At 44.1% G+C, this 22,036-nt stretch overlaps 1 protein-coding gene across 1 annotated transcript in view; it reads left to right on the top strand.

Annotated features, from left to right (window-relative positions):
- Window positions 1-10,352: 10,352 nt before the first annotated feature.
- Window positions 10,353-22,036, top strand: part of svilb (supervillin b) — a 63,502-nt gene continuing 51,818 nt past the window's right edge. Inside the window, exons 1-6 of the mRNA XM_079560992.1 lie at window positions 10,353-10,385; window positions 12,234-12,285; window positions 12,378-12,526; window positions 14,182-14,507; window positions 15,666-16,026; window positions 17,018-17,276. Coding sequence (XP_079417118.1) covers window positions 12,278-12,285; window positions 12,378-12,526; window positions 14,182-14,507; window positions 15,666-16,026; window positions 17,018-17,276 — 1,103 coding nt within the window. The 5' untranslated portion in view covers window positions 10,353-10,385; window positions 12,234-12,277. The remainder of the gene's footprint in view (window positions 10,386-12,233; window positions 12,286-12,377; window positions 12,527-14,181; window positions 14,508-15,665; window positions 16,027-17,017; window positions 17,277-22,036) is intronic.

Raw genomic sequence — 22,036 nt, 5'->3', positions numbered from 1 at the left:
CGCTCTCGCTCCTGCCCACACCCACAGCTCTGCCCGGGTCGTCCCGAAGGCCGGGCCCGGAGTCCGCTGGTCTGATCATGTTCAGAAACCCCTGGATCTCAGGTTACCACGACGGTCATGCGGCCGGCGGAGCGCGAGGTAAGAGGGGGCGGGCTTAAGGGGGCTCCGTTTAACCGGCCCGGGGCGAGAAGGCTCTAAAGCTACGGAGACACAGTGACCCGAGTAATGCAGTAGCTCTGACGCGGCGGAGTGAAGGTCCTACATGTCATTACAGAGCTCTGACCCCGACGGGCTGGAGGACTTTGATCAGAAGGACCTGGACTGACTTCTTCACTCCACAAGTTCATTCAAAATACTCATATTTTTGTCTTTAAACCCCATTAATTATTGTCTCTTTAATTACTATTGTTCCTGGGGTCCAAATAAAACAACAACTATACTGGTCAAGAGTTTGGAAACACTTTATGTATCGGCTTTTCTTTACTTTTAAAACTGTTTCCATTGTGTGAGTCTCATTGAAGGCGTTTAAATGAACACATGGGATTAACTCAGAATATGTTCTATATTATTACATTTATCTGGTCCCTGAAATGGTTAAACTGTCTGTGAAGTCAAAACCATTTCTGGTGACTTCATTGTGAAGCTCAATGAGAAAATGTCAAAAGTGCAGCAAAGCAGGAATCAAAGCAAAATGTTGAAGAATCGATGGCAAAAAACATAATTCCATGCGTTCAGTTATGAAAGCCTTCAGGGAGAATCTACTTCATAAAAAGTCTATAAAAGAAGCGTTTCCAGACCAGGTTTTGGTGGCCCTCAGACCAGGTTTTGGTGGCCCTCAAGCTTCTTGTTGATTTTGCACATTTTTACTGCAAATCTTATCCTTCTATACAAATATAAGTAATACTTTATTAATAATAATTACAATGCATCCGTTTTCTGGACACTCAAAGAAGCTTTACATTATTCACTCACTCCATACTTGGTGGTGGTCAGCGTCTAATGTAGCCACAGCTGCCCTGGGGTAGACTGACGGAGTCTCCAACCACTCACTCACTCACAACATTCGCTCGGCTTCCTGGTGTTTCCCAAACGCACCGACCAGGCCCCTCCTGCTGAGCCTCCAGGGTCTGACGGGATGGGGCAGAGCAAATCTTCATTAATAGCCTCAAAAAGTCATACTTTTCTGAGAGACAGAACTGCATTAAAGTGATTCTCTGTAAGTTTAATGTTGTACAAATGTGATAGATTGTGTTTATTTGTCCGACTGGGTCTGACATTTGACGTAAAGTAATATCATTTTATTTTTGTTTTGTCTTAAATCCTTCCCTTTGCTGATTTCAACAACTAATCAGAATCTCCGGGAAACCACTTTGACCAATGAGACGAGCTTCTCCTGTGAGCCGGCCTGTCAGGACCAATCAGGGGGAGGGGGTTAAAAGCCTGATCGTTTAGTTTGGAAAATTATGTTCCTGCTCAGCTCATTTTGCAAACCAGGGCTGTGTCCGAATGTCCACACTATCCCCTCTATAGTGACTATATAGTCACTATATAGTGACTATATAGTCACTATATAGTGACTATATAGTGCTCACGCCATTTTGTAGCGGTGTCCGAATGTCCAGAGAAAGTAGTGAGCATCGATGGTCACTAAACGGGTCAATATAGACCACAATGCATTGCGAGAGTCGGAGAAGAGCCTGACAGCGACAGGTCTTTGAACTAAACAACACGACTGAAGTAAATCAGCTGTTTCAGTCGTGTGTTTGTGTTTCTCATGAATAAACGACCTAAATATAAACGGTTACGGTGAAAAGATGCTAACGTTAGCTGCTAACCTTTAGCTTCTTCTCGAATAATCCAAGCCATTTATGTAAAATCCATGTTAAATATAAAGTATCTGACTCGTATTTATCCATAAATATTCCACTGTCTCTGAGTTTGGTTGTTTTTTTATCGCAGAAATACTTTATTCCCGGAGTTTAGTGAACTTTTAGCAGATGTAGTCACTCAGTCTGCTGACGCTTCGGACACCGGGCTCTGACCGACTTTTGAGCTAGCACTTTTTTTTCCCTTCTTTTTTTGTGATGATAGTTTTAATTTAAATTTAAATGTCAAATAAAACGCCTGTAAAAGTGCAAAAACAGTTGTTCTGTTTCATAAAATAAACGTTTGTAACAATAAATAAATTCAGATAAAAAAAATAAAAAAAACATATCTGCAGCCGCAGCTCGGAGAAAGTAGTGGCTTGTGTCCAAATCGCCAACAGAATCAGTGACTATATAGTCGACTATATAGTGCAGGCCTATGTAGTGAGGGGTTAGGGAATAGTGTGGACATTCGGACACAGCCCAGGAGTGGCTTTGTGGTCCAAGAGGCAGTGACTTGACTTGCAAACTTACAGACTATCACTTTAAGCTCCCTAGTCTAAAAAAAGGTGAGAGACAGTGAAAACCTCTCTATTAAATGGATGAAAGTGTCACTGTGTTCACCACCAGCCTGTGGCCCAACAAACTTCAAAATGTGGTCCTCAAAGACAAACGTTTGACCCCCCCTGGTCACAGTGCAGGTGACACAGAGGTGGCTCTGATATGGAGGTTTCTGCACGTGGTTTTGCATTGAAGTTATTGCACATGAGTTGCTTTACTTGTCTGTCAGCGGTGGAGATGAAGGACCTGCAGGAGCCTCCTGACTGCACTGAAGGAGAGCAGGGGGTGAGATAATCCCCTCCTGTCCCTCCTCCACGGGGTCCAGGGGGCAGCCCAGGACAGAGCTCGCCCTCCTGACCAGCTTCAGTCTGTTCTTGTCCCGCTCGGGTCCAGCACACAGAGGCGCGGTGGAGAACAGAGGCCACCACAGAGTCATACTGAAGTCCTGAAGTCTTATATTTAAACAGTAACAAGCATGATTTAAGTGCTTTCAACTTTCATTATTACAATAATTCCTTCCTCTTCTTTAAATGGTCAGGAAGCCTTTGCGTGTGTGATGTGAGGCAGTTGTTTGTGTTTGTTTCGGTTGCGTCAGCCGGTGCCGCTCTGGCCACATTTAGCCGTGTTGTAATGGATCTATTTGGAGCCGGTATCGCGTGGGGACTTGTTTGTTTGTGCGTTTGCATTCGTTTGGAAATGTCTGTCCGTCTGCAGCTGTGTTTGGACTCGGAGATGATCAACTTACCGGGACTGAAGCTGTTTATTTTGTTTGAGACGGGAGACGGGAGTGGGGATACGGGAACAGGATAAGTGTCATCAAACTAAAACATGTACACTAGATGTTCTTTCTATTATGGAAGTGGAAAAAGGTCCATCTGAACAAGAACGTTGGCGATTCAATCCATGCTTTGACAAACACATTGGGCCAGACACTTTATCCAGTGTGAATGTGGCGTGTGAGGAAATGACTGGGCGGGCGCCATGATGGTAAATCCACAGCCCTCTTGTAGGTGGTCAGCAGTTAAGTAGCAGTGATTCTCCTAAACCTTTACAGGAGTTCCCCCAAGTTTCTAACACTGGGGTTGGACTGAGACCAGGAGCAGGGACTGGGACTGAAAAACAGCCCTGGACTCTGGCCAGCCTGGCCCAAATAAGTGTAAATGTGATACTTTCACAAATGCATATGTTAACCTCTTACCCCCCGCCTTAACCGAGAGCATTTTCTCCAGTTCGGCTTTACCCAAATCAAAAGGCTTCTTGACTGGAGAGCAACACCGTAACGCCTCATTTGAAAGCTAAAATCTAGAAAAGTGATGGTAACTTTTTGTCATGTTGTCGCTGCATTTTTGCTGCTTTTTCATTACTTTTTTGTGGCCTTTTGGTGTGTTTTCGTCACTTTTTTGTCACTTTTTTGTTGTGTTTTCGTCTCTTGTTTTTCTTCTTTTTTTTTTTTCATGTTATTGTTGTTTTTTCATCGCTTTTTTCATTGCTTTGTCACATTTTCGTCACATTTTTGTCACATTTTGTTGTGTTTTTGTCACTTTTCTGTTGCTTTTCCAGCACATTTTTGTTTTCGGATGCTTTTCCTTTAAGCTTTTAGATTTGGGTAAAGCTCGGTTTCGCCCGGGGGTAAGGGTAAGGTAAAGTGAGGGGCCAGACCGGTGGCCCTAGAGCCAGTGGCCCTTCTGTGCTCTTCCAGAATGGACATATGGCCAGTCCGCCCCTGACTGAGACACTGTTGATGTAGCCTCAGGGTTTGGATTTTTGTAGAAATACTGCTGCTGAAACCGCAGATGGACATGTGCCCAGATGTTCTTCAACTGTTCTAAACTGTGGCGGAAAAGACAAACTTCAAGGAGAGTTTATTTATTACATCCCAAACGTTGTTGCTTGAGTCCTGACCCGCTGGCTGCTCTGCTTTGTGACGACAACACTAGAGGCCGCCATTGCTGTAGTACCTCCATATTGCAGCTAGTTTCCCATTGGAATGTATTACACTTTAGACACGTTAAAAACAACTTTAAAGCCCGGTTTCTAATTTTCCTAAACTTTCTACAGCGAGATATTCCTCCTGTGATAACGCTGAGTTAGTTACAGTTAATGAAACCAGGCTGGTTTTCGTTAAAAAAAGTAGAAATCCCGTGCTAATGAGGGCCGGACTGTTAGCATTGGAGCTGCGCGAGCCACACGTCACGGAGGGGCGGAGTCTACAGTGAAGATCCCGCCCTTATGCCCTTTTTAGGAACATGCTTCGTCAGAGCTGGGGAGGAGGAGTCTGTAGATCAGCCATGACTTCCCCCTTGAGCGTAGCCATTGTGGCAAACGGGGAGGAATGAGGAGGAGACGTCCGTTCTTTTTAACGGTCTATGGTCCTGACTAGAATCAGGAAACATGACCATATTAGTCCAGTGCTCAGGTCTCGCTCTGCTTGTGTACAAGGCTCTCCACAGTCTGGCACCAAAATACACATCAGTCATGTTAGAGAGCTTCGGGGGGGGGGGGGGGGGGCAGACTGACTTTACTCATGTATTTATAAACACATATAAAGTCTGGAATTGTGGTAATAGGACACGATTTCCAAATCCAGACTGGAGGCGGGGCTAACGATCGCAGTTTGATTCGAGGGAGAACCAATCAAACACAAAGCGACTCAGCTTTGCCTTTACGTCCTCCGCCATGATTGTTTGTCGTCCACACGTGCAGTCGAGTAAATGTTCCGGTGAAAACCCTCAGAGCAGCTGTGGCTTTAAGGACAAGTCCAGCTCATTTAAACTGAAGGCACTGGTAAAAGATCGTTGTGTCGCGGCCGCCATCTTCACTGCTTCGGTTACGGCCCGGAGGAGCACAGGTGTTTGATGGGAAATCCTAAGATGAGGCCAGGGGCGGACTGGGACTGAAAAACAGCCCTGGACTCTGGCCAGCCTGGCCCAAATTAGCGTAAATGCGACACTTCCACAAATACATATTTCAACCTCTTACCACCCGCCTTACCCGAGAGCATTTCCTCCAGTTCGGCTTTACCCAAATCCAAAGGCTTCTTGACTGGAGAGCAACACCGTAACGCCTCATTTGAAAGCTAAAATCTAGAAAAGTGATGGTAACTTTTTGTCATGTTGTCGCTTCATTTTTGTTTGTTGTTGTTTGTTTTTGTTGCTTTTTGCTGCTTTTTCATTACTTTTTGTGGCTTTTTGGCCTGTTTTCGTCTCTTGTTTTTCGGGGGGGGTTTTGTCATGTTTTTGTTGTGTTTTTCACCGCTTTTTTCATTGCTTTGTCGTCACGTTTTCGTCACATTTTGTTGTGTTTCTGTCACTTTTTTTGTCACTTTTTTGTCACTTTTCCAGCACATTTTTGTTTTTGGATGCTTTTCTTTTAAGCTTTTAGATTTGGGTAAAGCTCGGCTACGCCCGGGGTTAAGGGTAAGGTTAAGTGAGGGGCCAGACCGGTGGCCCTAGAGCCAGTGGCCCTTCTGTGCTCTTCCAGAATGGACGTATGGCCAGTCCGCCCCTGGATGAGGCCGTTATGATCGGCTCTGCTTGGTTTTGCTGGAGTCAGTGAAATTCAAACGGCACAATACCAGACTGCATCCCCATGTATCTAAACATGGAGGATCAGACTGACTCGTGCCAGGCTTTACCCAGAGTCAGGACTAAACACGGTGATGCTGAGCTTCAATGTTTAAATCCAGGCCGAGCATTGTGGAGACGACACTGACAGTTTTCTATCTGGAATCGTTCCATCCGCCTTGTGTGTAATTGTGAAGCTGTTAACTTGTGTATGAATTGGAATATTGTATTTTGTATGGATTAGTTTAGTTTTTTTAGTTTTGATTGTGTCTGGTTGTGTCTGGTTGTGTCTGGTTGTGTCTGGTTGTGTATGTGTGGGTCATGATGCTCCACTGTAGCCTCTGTTCTCGCTCAGGTCTCAGAGTTCAGGAGGAATCGTCTCCTGTTGGATTCACACATTGTTCTCCTCGGCCTCATGAGGTCTGACTGTGGCTCCTGGTTCCCTCCGAGTCTCTTTAACTCATGATATTTATAGCGTTGAGCATTGAGCGTGAGTTTAAGCTCCTGTGGCAGTGCCAGCGTCGCCCTCAGACAGACGGACTTCAGCGAGGGGCTTTCCAGGGATGTAAAGCGTCAATAATTAGACCTGTGGCTGATTAGAGAAGACACTTTTAGAATTAAAGCAGTAGACTTAGAGCTGTGATGTCTTATTGGCTGTGTCCGCACGTTTTGTTTGACAAATTTCCCCATAATAACATTCAGAGAGGTTTGTGCACGAGAAAATCACGCTAACCCAAACCCTTGGACCTAGACTTCTGAAATGTCACACACATGATGGGCACAAGTGAAGCTCTAACTGGAGTAGTTCTGGATCTTATGTCTCCTCAGCTTTATTTGTATTCATGTTATAACTGCAGAACCTTTGACATGACCTGTTTCCTCTGATGGTTCACGTCAGCATTTGGATGTTGTTGTATGTTGTAACAAGACCTTTTATTTTGGAGGTTATGGCTTAATAGGTTGGATGAGAGTGGATCAAAAGAGGCTTCCTTGAACAAGCTTTTTCCTTCATTCATGTAAAATCCAGGTTACCCAAACTTATCTGAGTAACATTTATCCATGAATATTAAATTGTCTATTGTGAAATCCATTATTACAGGAGTTTAGCAAACCTTAGTGATGGGATTTACGGCTCTTTTCTGGGAGACAAGTCTTTGGAGACCATTCGTTTCAAAGAGCCGATCAAAAGACTGGCTCTTTATAGTAATAATAATAATAATAATAATAATAATGTCTTTGTAGAAGGTTCATACTGTCTTCTTAGGTTAAGGCTATTATAGTTTTGTTTCTTATAGTAAGACAGAAAGGTTTAGTTTACCTGCTTGACTAGTTTCTTCTGAGGAAGATCACAGGAAGTGATCGAAACTAGTCAAGCAAGTAAACTAAACCTTTCTGTCTTACTATAAGAAACAAAACTATAATAAATAATAATAATGCATCGGTTTTATATAGCGCTTTTCTGGACACTCAAAGACGCTTTACATTGCATTATTCATTCATTCCATACTCGGTGGTGGTAAGCTACTATTGTAGCCACAGCTGCCCTGGGGTAGACTGACAGAAGCGAGGCAACCAGTCTGCGCCATCGGCCCTTCCGACCACCACCAACCACTCACTCACGCATTACATTCGCTAGGCTTCCTGGACCAAACAGTCTCCCATCCAAGAACTGACCAGGTCTGATGGGATTGGGCAGAGCAAAGGCGGTCTGGCCATAGTGTACATTTTCGATAACTAAGATGTGATCCATAAAAAAGGCCAAACCGCCTTTGCTCTGCCTGATCCCGTTAGATCTTGGAAGCCAAGCAGGGAAGGTCCTGGTCGGTTCTTGGATGGGAGACCGTTTCTGAACACCAGGAAGCCTGGAGAGTGTAGTGAGTGAGTGGTCAGAGGGGCCGATGGCAGAGTGGTTTTCTCACTTCTGTCAGTCTACCCCAGGACAGCAGTGGCTACAACAGTAGCTTACCAACACCAAGTATGGAGTGAATGAATAATGTATGACAGTGTAGCGCTTTCAGAAACTTGGTAATACAAGCGCATTACAAGTGCACGCCATTGCCATTATGATTGTTAATAATAAAATACCCAACTATATTTAATGTAAATCAAATAAAATCACAACTGTCTGACAAATCATTTTTAGTGCATTTAGCTCTCACTTGTGTCGCCCGCTCCGTTGTTGGGCTGATTCTTGTGTTCATTCGCGGAAGTTCTGGGTAAAATTGACTGAAAAAAAGATCTTTTCACTCTTTTCACATTTGAGATCCAGATCGAATCGTTCACCTTAAAGGAATAGGCCACCGTTTTTACATACTGAGATATGTTCTTACCTTAGCTTTGACGAGTTCATGTGGACCTGTCTGATCTTCCCCCGTGCCTTCAGTCACGTAAACACAGCACAGACGGCGTTAGCATTTAGCCTCTCCCCCTCTCCTCTACAGCTCCAAAACAGGTCAAGATAGAAGCTACCAAGCTCTTCCACGTTTTCCCTATTTAAACATGGTTTAAATGGTTCGAAATCTGCGCAGTAATCTTCACTTCACTGTGCGGATGCCAAATTACTCCTGGTATTATTACACCTTACAATATAGTCCCCCTTTTATCCGCTTAGAAAATCCACATTGTTTAATTTTGTGTAATTATACTTTGTAGTGGAACACTTCACGTAACCATATTTAAATAGGGCACGGGTGAAGACCAGACAGGTCCTAAAGAACTGGTTAAAGCTAAGGTAAGAACATATCTCAGTATGTAAAAACGGTGGCCTATTCCTTTAAAGAGACTAGATGTAAGTTGGTCATTTTATGCTCACCACTGCCACTTCAGGTCTTAGGCGTAACTGCAGCTTCTATATTAAGCTCGTGCTTGACGGCACTTCAGACCGAATTAGCACCTTTATGAGACAGTGCAGGATTTTAGAGGCAGTTGTGGTGAACAGGTCATTCTACACATTAGGACATTGTTGGAACATGTAGGGGGAGGAAATACTTAGTTTTAGCATTTTTAAACTCCCTATAGTTCCTGGTCAGTCATGAACGTCACTAACAAACTCACGGCTGATGTAGTTCCTCAGTTCCTCAGTTGCGTTGGTCACTCGACAAAGCCAACGTCGCTACGTCACAAGTCACAGTCGTCAAACTCTGAAGCTTAAACAAACACGACAACAACTACTGGGTTATTGAAATAAACAGTTTGGAAGAAGACTTTATGTTAGTCTGCCTTTGGTCACAGCAGAGTTAAAACATAATACGATCCACTGAGACACACGGTGGAGGTTCTACTGCCCAAATATCCCGTCTTTGTGAAGCGTTTCAAACATTAAAACAACCGTTTTCATTTGAATGTGACACACTTCGGGGTCTGGATGCTGCAGATGGAACCTGAGCTGCTGTGTCATGCCTCTTCAGACGCTTCAGTCCGTGGCTCTGGAGGCTGGAGTCACATGCTGCACTTCCAATGTTTCCCAATATACTGAGAAGGTTATTTTTGCGTCAGTAAAACTAGAGGACTCCGGAGTTTACAGCTCAACAGATACACGTTTGCTGTGAAGTGTTCCTGGATGGTTTCTTGACAAACAGAGCTTACTGCCGTTGTTTTTCTGTTTTCTGCAGGATTTGAAACCAAAGCTCCTAAACTGTGCACGTCCAGCTCTCTGCCCACAGACGCTTTAAGGTGAGGACACACACAGTTCACCCCTGAGCAGAAGAAACAGGTGTAGACATGCTGAATATAGACCTGAAGATCCTTCAGACTGTCATGAACACACAGAGCTGAGACCACCTCACAAAGCAGAACAGTGATCGCCTCAACCATAGCCTCCGAGAAGTGTCCAGTACATATCGTTTAGTTCTTCTTAGACTGTGTTCAGGAGTTTGTAAAATGTCATATCCTTCTCTGCTTCTCTGCTGTTCCTAATGTTCAGATTGAAGATTTTCTGCTGAGTGTAGCCAGGTCTTATTGACTCAGATCAACGCTGGAATTTGAATGTGGTCCAGCGTCACCTCAGTCACCCCTTTAAGTCCAAGCACTCCAGGCCAAAGAGCACTTCACTTGCACTGGGATCGGAAAGAAATAATTAGACCACTGCCCATCCATCCAGTTCTGAACTTCATACTCCCCAGGCACTTCCTCACGCTCCAGGTCAATCCTGGCGTTGTGGGATATGTCCTCGAGAGCCTCCTCACCCTCTCTTCTCTTCTGAGTTACTGTCACTCTGCAGACGCCTCAGCGATCCGTCAGTGTCACTGTCCGTCCCTCACTGAGATACAGACGCCTCCACTGTTGATCTGATTCCTGTCTGTTTTTAGTTTTCAGAGCGACCTCTCGTTCAGCGGGACCTCTCTGGTCAAGAGCGTGTCCGACACTGATGCCAAACTCCTGTTTGTGCTTCCTAAGGGTGAGCTTTGATTACACATCCTTTTCTCTTTAGACCAGGGGTGCCCAAACTTTTTGTCTCTGAGGGCCAAAATATAAAAGTGCCTAAGGGTCGCGGGCCAAACACGGTGATGTCAGCGTGAGACACATATAACTGCAAATAATTCTTTTTTGGTATACATTTGCATTTAATTCTATCTATGCAAATAACATGCTACAAAAGCCAAGTTTTAGTAGAACAAAATCAATTATTGTAGCAATATAGTGCAAAATGTAAACAACAACACCACCTGTACCTGCACTTCCTGCAGTGACTTTACCTCATTCATTTCTTTAAGTCAAAGAAAATGCCATATTAGACCAATTTGAAAGTGTCAGTTCAGCATAAATTCTTTTATAAGTCATATATGTCAACGACCTTTGCAATAAAATTTGGAAAAATGAGAAACGATGCTCTAAATACTCCAAATACCAAGACACCAGAACAGTGTTTCCTGAACTTTGTGAAAGGAGTGAAACAGCGCCCCCAATTTGACGCTGGTGGCCAAAAAGTGTACTGCATCTTTATTTGCCATTGCGAATAAATGGGAGAGAGTCAGTATTAACCAGGGGCGGACTGGCCATATGTCCATTCTGGAAGAGCACAGACGGGCCACTGGCTCTAGGGCCACCGGTCCCGCCTCAACCGAGCTTTACCCAAATGTAAAAGCTCAAGATCAAGATAGCGAGTAAAACATGAGAAAAACATGGACAAAAAACACAACAAAAAATGATGATGTGGCGACGTGACGAAAAGTTTCCATCACTTTTGTAGGTCTTAGCTTTCAAATGAGGCGTTACATTGTTGATCTCCAGTCGAGAAGCTTTTAGATTTGGGTAAAGGCCAGTATAAAAAAACATGAATCTATAAGGAATTCCGTGGAGTATGGTGTGCCACATGTGACAAAAATTCAACAAAAATGTGACAAAAATTCAACAAAAAAATTACAAAAATTCAACAAAAATGTGACAAAAATTCAACAAAAATGTGACACATAATTCAACAAAAATGTAACAAAAATTCAACAAAAATGTGACAAAAATTCAACAAAAATATTACAAAAATTCAACAAAAATGTGACAAAAAATCAACAAAAATGTGACAAAAATTCAACAAAAATGTAACAAAAACTCAACCAAAATTCAACAAAAATGTAACAAAAATTCAACAAAAATGTGACAAAAATTCAACAAAAAAATTACAAAAATGTCACAAAAACTCAACAAAAATTCAACAAAAATGTAACAAAAAATCAACAAAAATGTGACAAAAATTCAACAAAAATGTGACAAAAACTCAACAAAAAAGTAACAAAAATTAAACAAAAATGTGACAAAAATTCAACAAAAATGTGACAAAAACTCAACAAAAAAGTAACAAAAATCAACAAAAAGTGACAAAAATGAAAAAAAAAAAGAAAAGGAAAAAAACAACATAAATAAGGTGACACAACACAGCAACAACGCGAGGAAAAAGGTCAGTTTTGTGGGTTTTAGCTTTCAAATGAGGTGTTACACAGCCAAAAGAGGACAGAATGCATTTGGTTTAGGCGGGTGGTAAGAGGTTAAAATATGTATTTGTGGAAGCGCTAATTTGGGCCAGGCTGGTCAGAGTCCAGGGCTGTTTTTCAGTCCCAGTCCGCCCCTGGTATTAACCAGATGCGGCGCAAAAGTAGGTCACTCTCTGGCGGGCCAACCTAATTGGGCCCCACTTTGGGCACCCCTGCTTTAGACTGTGGTCCATTCTCTTTGATTATGTTGATTTTCAGTTTTTGGGATTAGGAAAATGTTTCTTTCTAGCATAACACTGTGTTTCTGTTCAATCTTCCAGTGTCAGAGCTGAAGAAACACTTTGAAGGTCCTCTGGAGACTGAAATGAACAGGTCTGAGATTGTACTTTGAGTCTCATTAGTTTAGCATCAGCTCTGTTTGTTTGTCGGACACGCCTTCATGCCCTGGGTTTGCTGTTCCTCAGGAAGGAGCGGATCGCCCGGCGGTTGGAGGGGATGGAAGACGTTCCCCCGGCCCTGGTGGTCCCGGGGGGCCTGGTGTCGAACAGGATGCTGGAGGAGGATCCGCCCAGATACACCCGCGCCTCAGACCCCTGTGAGCCCTGCGTCATGGGTGAGACGGAAGTTTGGGGTCTGTCCACACTCCAGCTTCATGGTCTTGTTTCATGTTCACGAAACAACATCAGCTCGTCTTTGGCTGTCCAACGGTTCTATTTTTAATCTTCGCCCCCGTTTCACTTACGATTTACGGCCTGAGTTTTTGAGCTATGCCATGTGATCGTGCAGTGTCCTGGGCCTTCTCAGGGTTCTTCAAAGACATAGAACTTTCACTCTTGTGTTTCTAAATGCAGGCTGTAGACTAGACTTGCAGAAGATCAGGCCCTTCATGTGCTCTGGTAAAGATGAGCCTTTCTATTTGTGAAATGGGAATTACAAGTGTTCAAGGGCTTTTGTGTCGTAGCAAAGTGAAGCATTTAAAAATCTCACACCAATACACCATCAACAAATAAAATCACGTGTGAAAATCTACAAACCACTGAACGACTTCTACGTTTTATCTGTTTGATCAAAAAACAATATCAGAACTGCTGCAAAACTAGCTAAATGGCTTCATAACAATCAGCTCAAAGACTTTAAACTGTATTATTGCTGCTCTCTGTATCTCCGAGTTCCCCAGTGGAAAATACGAGATAAGGGGGGCGTTCATGTGCAATTCTACAGGGCAAGTGGTATTTACCATATTTACAAGACCACATTGCCTCAAGTGCAGGAGTTCAAGTATCTCGGGGTCTTGTTCACGAGTGAGGGGCGGATGGAGCGTGAGATCGACAGACGGATCGGTGCGGCGTCAGCAGTGATGCGGTCGCTGTATCGGTCTGTCGTGGTGAAGAGGGAGCTGAGTCGGGGCAAAGCTCTCGATTTACCGATCGATCTACGTTCCCACCCTCACCTATGGTCATGAGATTTGGGTAATGACCGAAAGGACAGGATCGCGAATACAAGCGGCCAAAATGAGTTTCCTTCGCAGGGTGGCTGGGCGCACCGTCCGAGATCGGGTGAGGAGCTCAGTTACCCGGGAGGAGCTCGGAGTAGAGTCGCTGCTCCTTCACGTCGAAAGGAGCCAGCTGAGGTGGCTCGGGCATCTGTTCCGGATGACTCCTGGTCGCCTCCCACGGGAGGTGTTCCAGGCATGTCCTAGTGGGACAAGGCCTCGTGGAAGGCCCAGGACACGCTAGTGGGACTATGTCTCCGAGCTGGCCTGGTGTCGCCTCGGGGTCCCCCCAGAACAGCTGGAGGAGGTGTGTGTGGATCGGGAAGTCTGGGCATCTCTGCTGAGACTGCTGCCCTCACGACCCGGCCCCGGATAAAGCGGAAGAAAATGGATGGATGGATGAACAAGACCACATGAAGGCAGCAAACATCTCAAACACAACCTCTAGTGCAGGGTAGGCAACGTCAGGCACTGGTTCCAATCTAGAACTCAAGATGACTCTGAGATATATTATCACACCAATCAATGATCAAACTTGTTAAAGTACTAAATTACTGTCAATTCTCTGAGGACGTCCTACCAAAACCCCCTGTTAGGACAGACTTATGATGGACCACAGTGGCATTTAAAGGCAGTGGTGCTTTACGTTGGACAGTTAGGAAGTTCGCCGCTTGTCCCGCTGCGCCTCACCCCAGGCTCACATTAACTACGGTCCGGGTTCGGTCCGGGTTTGCCTCACACTTCCTTGCGTCTAACCCCGTCTCTCTCTTTTGCAGTGCGGCGCTACAGTCGTGACGCTCCGAGTGACCCTCACAAACAGGCGTCCTCCTCAGACCGGACGGCCCACAGTAAAGCGCCCCCGGTCGGCGCGCGGCCCGAGCCCATGCTGGTGTACGTGGACCCGGTCACCGTCACCTCCCCCTCCTCCTCGTCCTCCACGAGCCGCTCCGGGGACCCCAACCTCACGTCAAAGGCTGAACGCATCGCCCGGTACAAGGCGGAGCGGCGCCGGCAGCTGTCGGAGAGGTACGGCATTCTGTTGGACCAGGAGGCCGACATCGACTACACGCCGCGGTACCGGAGGAGGGAGACCACGGAGCAGGTCAGTGTACCTTACAGATAATCTCAAACACAGCTTCATCACTATCCTCTTCATCACTATCCTGCGCTTTGATGGCACTTACTTCTGTCATAGGTTTGTTTCACTTTTGTTGCCAGTTCCGGTTCGTGAGTTTATTTTCCGTCACACATATGTCAACCAATCAGCTTAACCCTGATCCTGCCCTGGCCTCTGACCTTAAAGGGATAATTCAGGATTTTTGACATAGGGCCTCATTTCCTAGTTATCCAGAGTGTCGCTGATTTCTGGAGATTTTTTTTGTTGTAATTCCTGCAGTTCTTATATTTGAAGAGTTTCGTGGTGCTAGGCTAGTGCTAAGCTAGTGCATTTCTATGGTATCAGCTAGCCTGCATTAAAAACAGTCTGACCCGCTCCACAAAGCACCTGAGACAAATCACTTATAACACCAGACTAACCATATAAATGTCTGTGTCCATAGAATAATCTTTGGAATATAACTGACCTGCATCACATGAATGATCGCATTTTGAGGGACTATTTTCTAGCAGATCACTCCGCCGCTGTGTAGCTTATACAACCACAAAGCTGATGCTGCTCAAATATAAGTTCTTTTAAATGCAAAATGGTTAAAATTACTCTGTGAACACAGACGTTTATATGGTTAGTCTGGTGTTATAAGTGATTTTCCTCAGGTGCTCTGTGGAGCGGGTCAGACTGTTTTTAATGCAGGCTAGCTGTTACCATAGAAATGCGCTAGCCTTGCACTAGCCTAGCGCCACGAAGCTCTTCAAACATAAGAACTGAAAATTATCGTACAAATGCGATAGTTATCGTACGTCTGGCAACTCTGGTGTGAGTGGACCAGGACCTCCAGCTTGAATCGCTCTTAAGTCAACTCAAAATGGGGTCCTTGTGATTGTTTTCTCTCATTCTGGTATTAGAAAATTGAGCAAATTTAGATTTAGAAGTAGTAAACCGGCACTCAAAGCTAGTGGGTAGCATGAAGCTAACGCTAGCATCAAGGTTATTTAAGTGTTTTTAGGCTGTTGAAACACTTCATGCATTGGTGTCTTTATTTGGTAGAAAATACATCCATAATTCGTTATTTCGTTATTCGTTATTTTCCCTCTGGCATCATTGGCGTCCAGTAAATGTATTTATTTATCTTTCTCACCTGAGGCCGCGCCCTCCAGACGAGACAGACCGGAGGTGGATGACCAGAACGTTCCTTACCGCTCCGGGGTGGGACGGGTCTCCATGAGGAACCAGCCTGATGCTCCCAGTGCTGCAACAGCTGCCCACACGACCCCCGCCCTGCCGCACACAACCGCAGCTGACCCGCGCCACCAGACCCCCGCTGACCCGCGCCACCAGACCCCCGCTGACCCGCGCCACCAGACCCCCGCTGACCCGCGCCACCAGACCCCCGCTGACCCGCGCCACGCAACCCACAGCCAGAACCAGGAGCGGGGCGGCCGTTTCTCCGAGCGCGAGAGGGCCATGAACCAGGAGAACTACCGCAGAGGGGGTACGAGAGACGGTATGTACATCCTGGTTTTTAGACTTCACAGTCAGGGCTGGACTGGCCATCGGGAGATTCGGGAGTTTTCCCGGTGGGCCGACGTACTTTTGGGCCGGTTGGGCCAGACAGATCGAGATAAGGCCCATAATTAGCGGGAGAAGCCATCAGAATCTCAATCATTACTTCATTCGTCACATCCACTAGAGGGATGTGATGCCTTTTATACTCCTCTGGTGGCGCTTTCTTGAGTTATGGTTCACAGATAATCTGGTATAATGAGCAATGGGCCTCTGGGACATAACACTCATGCCCCTCACATTGTGAATATAAGAGGACATAGTTTATTGTAACTCCCTCCAGGACCCACAGAACCTTAGACCTCTATTTTTTATACATTTTAGACGAATATTTGCAAAGAAGTGCATGCTGGGAGTTGTCAGGTGACTCCGTCTTGCCCCTCGTCGTCAGTGCAGTTTGGAAATCTTCTAGTTTCCATTGAAAGGATTTACAATGTTTGGCCTTTTTGGGATTTCTATTTTCACTCCACACCTCTCTAACTGTGTGGTGAGTTTTACCGTTTTATCTTCAATCTACAGTGGGATCATTTGGTTGGTTTTGAGAAGTTTATTTGTTGCAGTGGTGAGAGGAACTTCATTAACAGAACGCACATTTTAAGAGTGTTAAGTAATTTTACAAAAGTTCCTTCAAATTGTAAATGACAAGATTAAGGTGTCGAGTGCTCTGAGGTGTTTGCTTGAATTCGGCAGAAACAACAGCAGTTATTGTCCTCGATTCGTAGCTTATACTGTTTTAGTTCAAGCAAAGGGCTTATTGTTTTGCTCATCACCTCGACTATTGTATTGAATATGACTGTTTATGTTTTTTTAGAGGGCCGGTCTTAACCCAAAAGATTTTTTCTGCCAGTCCAGCCCTGTTCACAGTTGTAGGTATATTGAGAGCTTGAAACGAGTTGACTCTTCAACAACTTTGACCTCGGTTGCATGTTTAGGCGGGACCCACGACCGCGCCGCTGTGGCCCCCAGGAGCAGGACCCAGGAAGTACAGCCCAGTCACCACCACCACCACCAGGAGGCGCCGCACAAAGAGACAGGCCCCTCGTCTCCGTCGGGCCGGGACTACAACATGGCCGCCGTGCCCAGCTCCCCGCGCACCTCACGGAGAGCGTCACTGCCGTCCACGCGCTACGGCATTTCACCCGGAGACCTGTTCATCGAGCAGCAGGCGCAGAGTATCCTCAACAGACAGGGGTGAGTCACGAATACTGCACCTTTTACCACAAGTCACCACTGCATAAAAAAACTAAAGGACTAAAGCAACAGATGAAGTTTTCTCTCCACACAGAACATGTTTTTATTCTGCTACGCTTCACCTTTATGTCTCTGTTCACAAGATGTTTCTATAAATGTTTCCCGCCTGCACCGACTGCTCCAGTTTCATGCTGTTCACCGGGGAAAGGTCCACACAGGCTGCTCCTCAGGGGCGCAGTGGGGGGGGGCACTGGGGTCACTGTGGAGGAGGAGAGGGATTAAATATCCAGCAGGCAATTTAAAGACCGCATTACGTAACTTTAAGCTGTGACATAGTGTCCTACATAGATGGCATCAGTGTTTATTGGAAAGAAAGCTGCATCAGAATTAGTACTTATTAAGGAAATGTATTAGAATTAAATCATTGTCTTCAATTTCTCACTAGTATTACAGATTTAAAATGTAAAACAAATCAGGATTTTCTTGGTGCAATGAAAACTAAAAAGCTTTGAATGAATTGTGCCAAAATTTAGACTTCAAAGGACTTCAGGTCTTCCATGTAGCGCAAGGACAGCATTGGTCTTGATGAGGCGGCCATCTTGCATCCACAGAACTGCTGCGCTTCGACAAAACGTTCCATAGAGCGTCATAATCATGATGTCATGATCATTATGAACTACATAAGGCTGGAGTCTTATGTAGTTCCTTCAGCGTTTAGGCTAAATCCTGGTTAAGCTCTCATGGGACAAACTATAAACTTCATCCCACTGTGAGTTAAACACTGTCCGAGTCCAAAGAGAAAGACAATATATCACTGGTATCAAACAGGCGGAAACACCAGTACAGAAAAAGTCTGGTCCGTCGGAGGAAAAAGGTTGTTCCATACTGGGCCAGGCCTAGCCAGTTTGGTACCCTATGCAAGACAGTGTAATTTTGACAACATATTTTTATTTAGTCTTTTGACGAAAATGTAATTCGACTTTAGTCTAGTTTTAGTCAAAAAAATATCTAGTATAGTTTTAGTCGACTAAAATTGCACGTAAATTTTAGTCGACTTTGCATTGATAATATTCATTATAATCATATTCAATCTTGTTCCTCTGCTTCATGGAGCTGCTCCACATGAACAAAGCTCAGAGCTGATCCTTGTGTGAATTTACATGATCTGAGGCTCTTTCAGACGGTCAATAGAAGTTTGGATGATTTTAGTCTCTCCCTTTCATTTTATTTAGTCTTATTTTAGTCGACTAAAATATCTGGACAATTTAATCATAGTTTTAGTCTCATGAAAAACTTTTATTTTAGTTTTAGTCCAATTTTAGTCGTCAAAAATATCATTTGGACTAAAATTAAGACTAAATATTTTAGTCGACGAAATTAACACTGATGCAAGATTGGTCTTTTGCGCACTCATTACACGACCAAGACCAGGGAGGACTTGTTTGAAAGCTGGAAACCTCTAGTTACCGACACAAAAGGCTGCAAGACTTTTTGTTCCAAAGTTATCTAAAAGTCGGCGAAGTTGTAGATGGTGGAAGCAGTGACCTTATCGGGTTAAAGGAACAGGCCACCGTTTTTCCATAATGAGATATGTTCTTACCTGAGCTTAGACGAGTTGATACGTACCTGTCTGGTCTTTGTGCCCGTGGAAGAAATTGGTCGCTTCTAACTTCACCCCGTTAGGAGCTATAGGGATGTACTGGGAGAGGCCAAATGCTATAAGATCTTTGGTTGTTTTGCGTGACTGAGGGCACACACAAAGACCAGACAGGTACGCATCAACTCGTCTAAGCTCAGGCAAGAACATATCTCAGTATGCAAAATCAGTGGCCTGTTCCTTTAAATCACAATTTGGCGCACCTCCAGCAGATAGTTGGCTGCCTAGGTCTCCTAAGCCCAGGACCGGCCCTGCTCCTGGTCCTGTATAACGTCGCCAAGTCGAGATCAAGACCGCACCCTAAATGTCATTAGAAATCATTACATTTGAATCCAACAGGTATTTGATTGAAGTTTCTTGAAAATATTGGCATTACTGCACTATTTTCTACCACATAAGTTTGTCAATTACAAGATTTAAGGTCTAGAACACTTTCCACTGCAGTTTTGGCTGAAATTGCCCACAATCCTTTGCTCAAAAGTTGCCCGTTTTGTCCAGTTTACTTCAGAATGTGGATATTCCCCTGGATTGCATGGAACTATAGATGACACAGACATATTCTGACATGCAACTGCCATTGTCCGTAGCTTGGGCGCCTTTTCAAAGAGCGACTGGTCCCTCACAGACTCAGAGGCCGAGTCAATCGACACCTGGCCCTTGAGGTACTGTCTGTGGTCCTGTTGTAGTCCCACCTAGATCCCATTCAAAACCCTCTTTAGTCCTGCTTTAGATCCAAAACATTCCCGCGCTGTTCCTTCTCTAACTCCTTCCAGTAGACTCCATGTTCCACATACAACTCTAATCTCCATCTTTTCCCCTGTATTTTCAGTTTTTGGGGGCTTTTGAGCAGTGTTAATTTCGCCAACTTCAATATTTTTAGTCAAAGTGATCATTTCACTGACTAAAATGACACTAAAACTCAATGAAAAGTACATAACAAGACTAAAACCACGACTTAATTGTCTAGATATCTTCATTTTCTAAGTAAAAATAAAAAGAAAGGACTAAAGAAAAACTCCATGTCGTCTATATTAACACTGCTCGTAAGTTTTCCGATCATTTTTGCCGTGACTTTTAAATGCCAAACGATACAATAAATGACTAATGTCCGTAAAATCGTTTTCCCAGCCTGGTAATCCACATTTGAGGTGGTTTTTCTCTCTCCCTGCCCTCTCCTCTCTCTCTTCTCTCTCTGTTCTCTCTCTGGGTGGTCGGTCTTGGAGGTGGTGAAGTTTCAGTGACCCACAGCTCATGGGGTCAGCGTCACTCCGCTCTTTCATAACTAATGCCAGAGCTGCTTTCTCCTGAGCTTCTCTTTTCCCTCCGCAGATTTAGATTGTAACATAAAGGGGAATGTGTTTGTAGTGAAGAAAAGAGGATCAATATAACTCCTTATGTTCACAAGGATTGCAAGGTCGACCGATATTTGAGGATTTTGCAATATCTGCGCCGATAAAAGCAAGTGATAGACCGAAAGTGATAGAGGTTTCCATTTGCATTGGAAAGAGCGAAGTCAGGCCTTTAAAACGAGTCCTCCCACAACTCCCTAAACCTCGGGGAAACAGAGAAACATTGCAAACTGGTTAACCGCAAGTTTGTTAATTAGCCGCACGTTTGTTTAGTATAAGTTCACTAAACTTCAGTCAACATGGTCATGCTGCGTGTCATTTTGAAGCACAGAACCTGGAGAATTCAATCGCTGAGTGGCTAGCAACAGTATGCTAATGCTAACGGCAGCGAATCGAAGCTAGGACAAAAACTATGATAGAATCACCTAAAATAATAAAATGAAATCGGCTACTGCAGGAGTATTTATGTTTTAACAGGATTATAGAGTTCGGGAAATTCCACAGTTACCATGGAGATCCACCATCTTTGCAGCTGTTAGCATACGTTTCCATTGACTAACATTAGCTAAAAACAGTATAAAAAGTGGAGAACAAAGCCGTGGAACAACTCCGTGAGCTGCTGAGTTACTGCTGATGAACTCACTGTGGTGTCCAAGTGTTTTAATGTGAACAATAACAGTATTTTAACTTCTTCATTAGTTTACAATTGCTGCTAATCCCACAATGCTTAGCGATATGACATCACATTCCCGAACTCACGTTTGTTAAGTGGTGACGTCACAGCTCTACTTCCGGGTCGAGAAACTACAAAAAAGTCTTTAATACCACATCAATATTTCTGAAACTCAACAGAGAGTTACTGAACAGACTTATTTATCAGGCCCATTAGCTAAAAATGCTGCACCTACTGCTATAAAAGTGATATTTACCAAAATCGATACATCCGGGTTAGCGGAGATAAATGCTAACGGCGCAGCAGCTACGCTAACCCCGGAAGTAGTGACTTTAGTAAATATTACTTTTCTAGCAGTAGGTGCGGCATTTTTGCAAATGAGTCTGAGAAATAAGTAGGTTCAGTAACTCTCTGCTGAGTTTCAGAAATAGTGATGGTTGTTTTTTTAATGTTTTTTTCTCGCATATTTGCCAGTCTGCTAGTACCCGGAAGTGGAAGTCTTGGCGTCACACTTAACAAACGTATAGACATTTCGAAAAAATATCTGTCAAAAATATCGGCCAATAAAAATCCCCAAAATATCGTCATCGGCCGAAAAACCCATATCGGTCAACCTCATAACTGTAAGGGTAAGGCAGTGACAGCGTGATCTGAGCTGTAAAAGTTTCTCCTGACAGGTGCCTCAAAGCATTGATGTGAAGTTGCTGAGGCAAATAAAGATGAACACTTTCTAATAGGGACAATAAAGATTAACCATAGTTGTTTATTTCCAGTGTTGTTTGTGTATTTTGGAAGTTGTCAAGACCAACGATTAAGATGTATATTTTATAACAAGCAAATTTATTATTAATGTTTAGCCATTTAACAACAAGGTTATTTGTTGCTGATTGGACGAAGCGTGCCTCGTTTTAGCCAATCACAGCTAAGTCTCAAAATGTGGAAACGAAAATCCATTTTGAAAGGCCCAAGATGGATTTTCCTATGGCTACTTTTGTTATTATTTATAGTAGTGGTAATAGTAGCCATAGCATGTAATAACCTATGATGAACTGTAATAACTGTTGTAATGACACATCTTTAT

This window comes from Gobius niger (assembly GCF_951799975.1).
Source record: "Gobius niger genome assembly, chromosome: 8".
NCBI lineage: Eukaryota > Metazoa > Chordata > Actinopteri > Gobiiformes > Gobiidae > Gobius > Gobius niger.
This window is presented reverse-complemented; position numbering and strand designations above follow the sequence as displayed.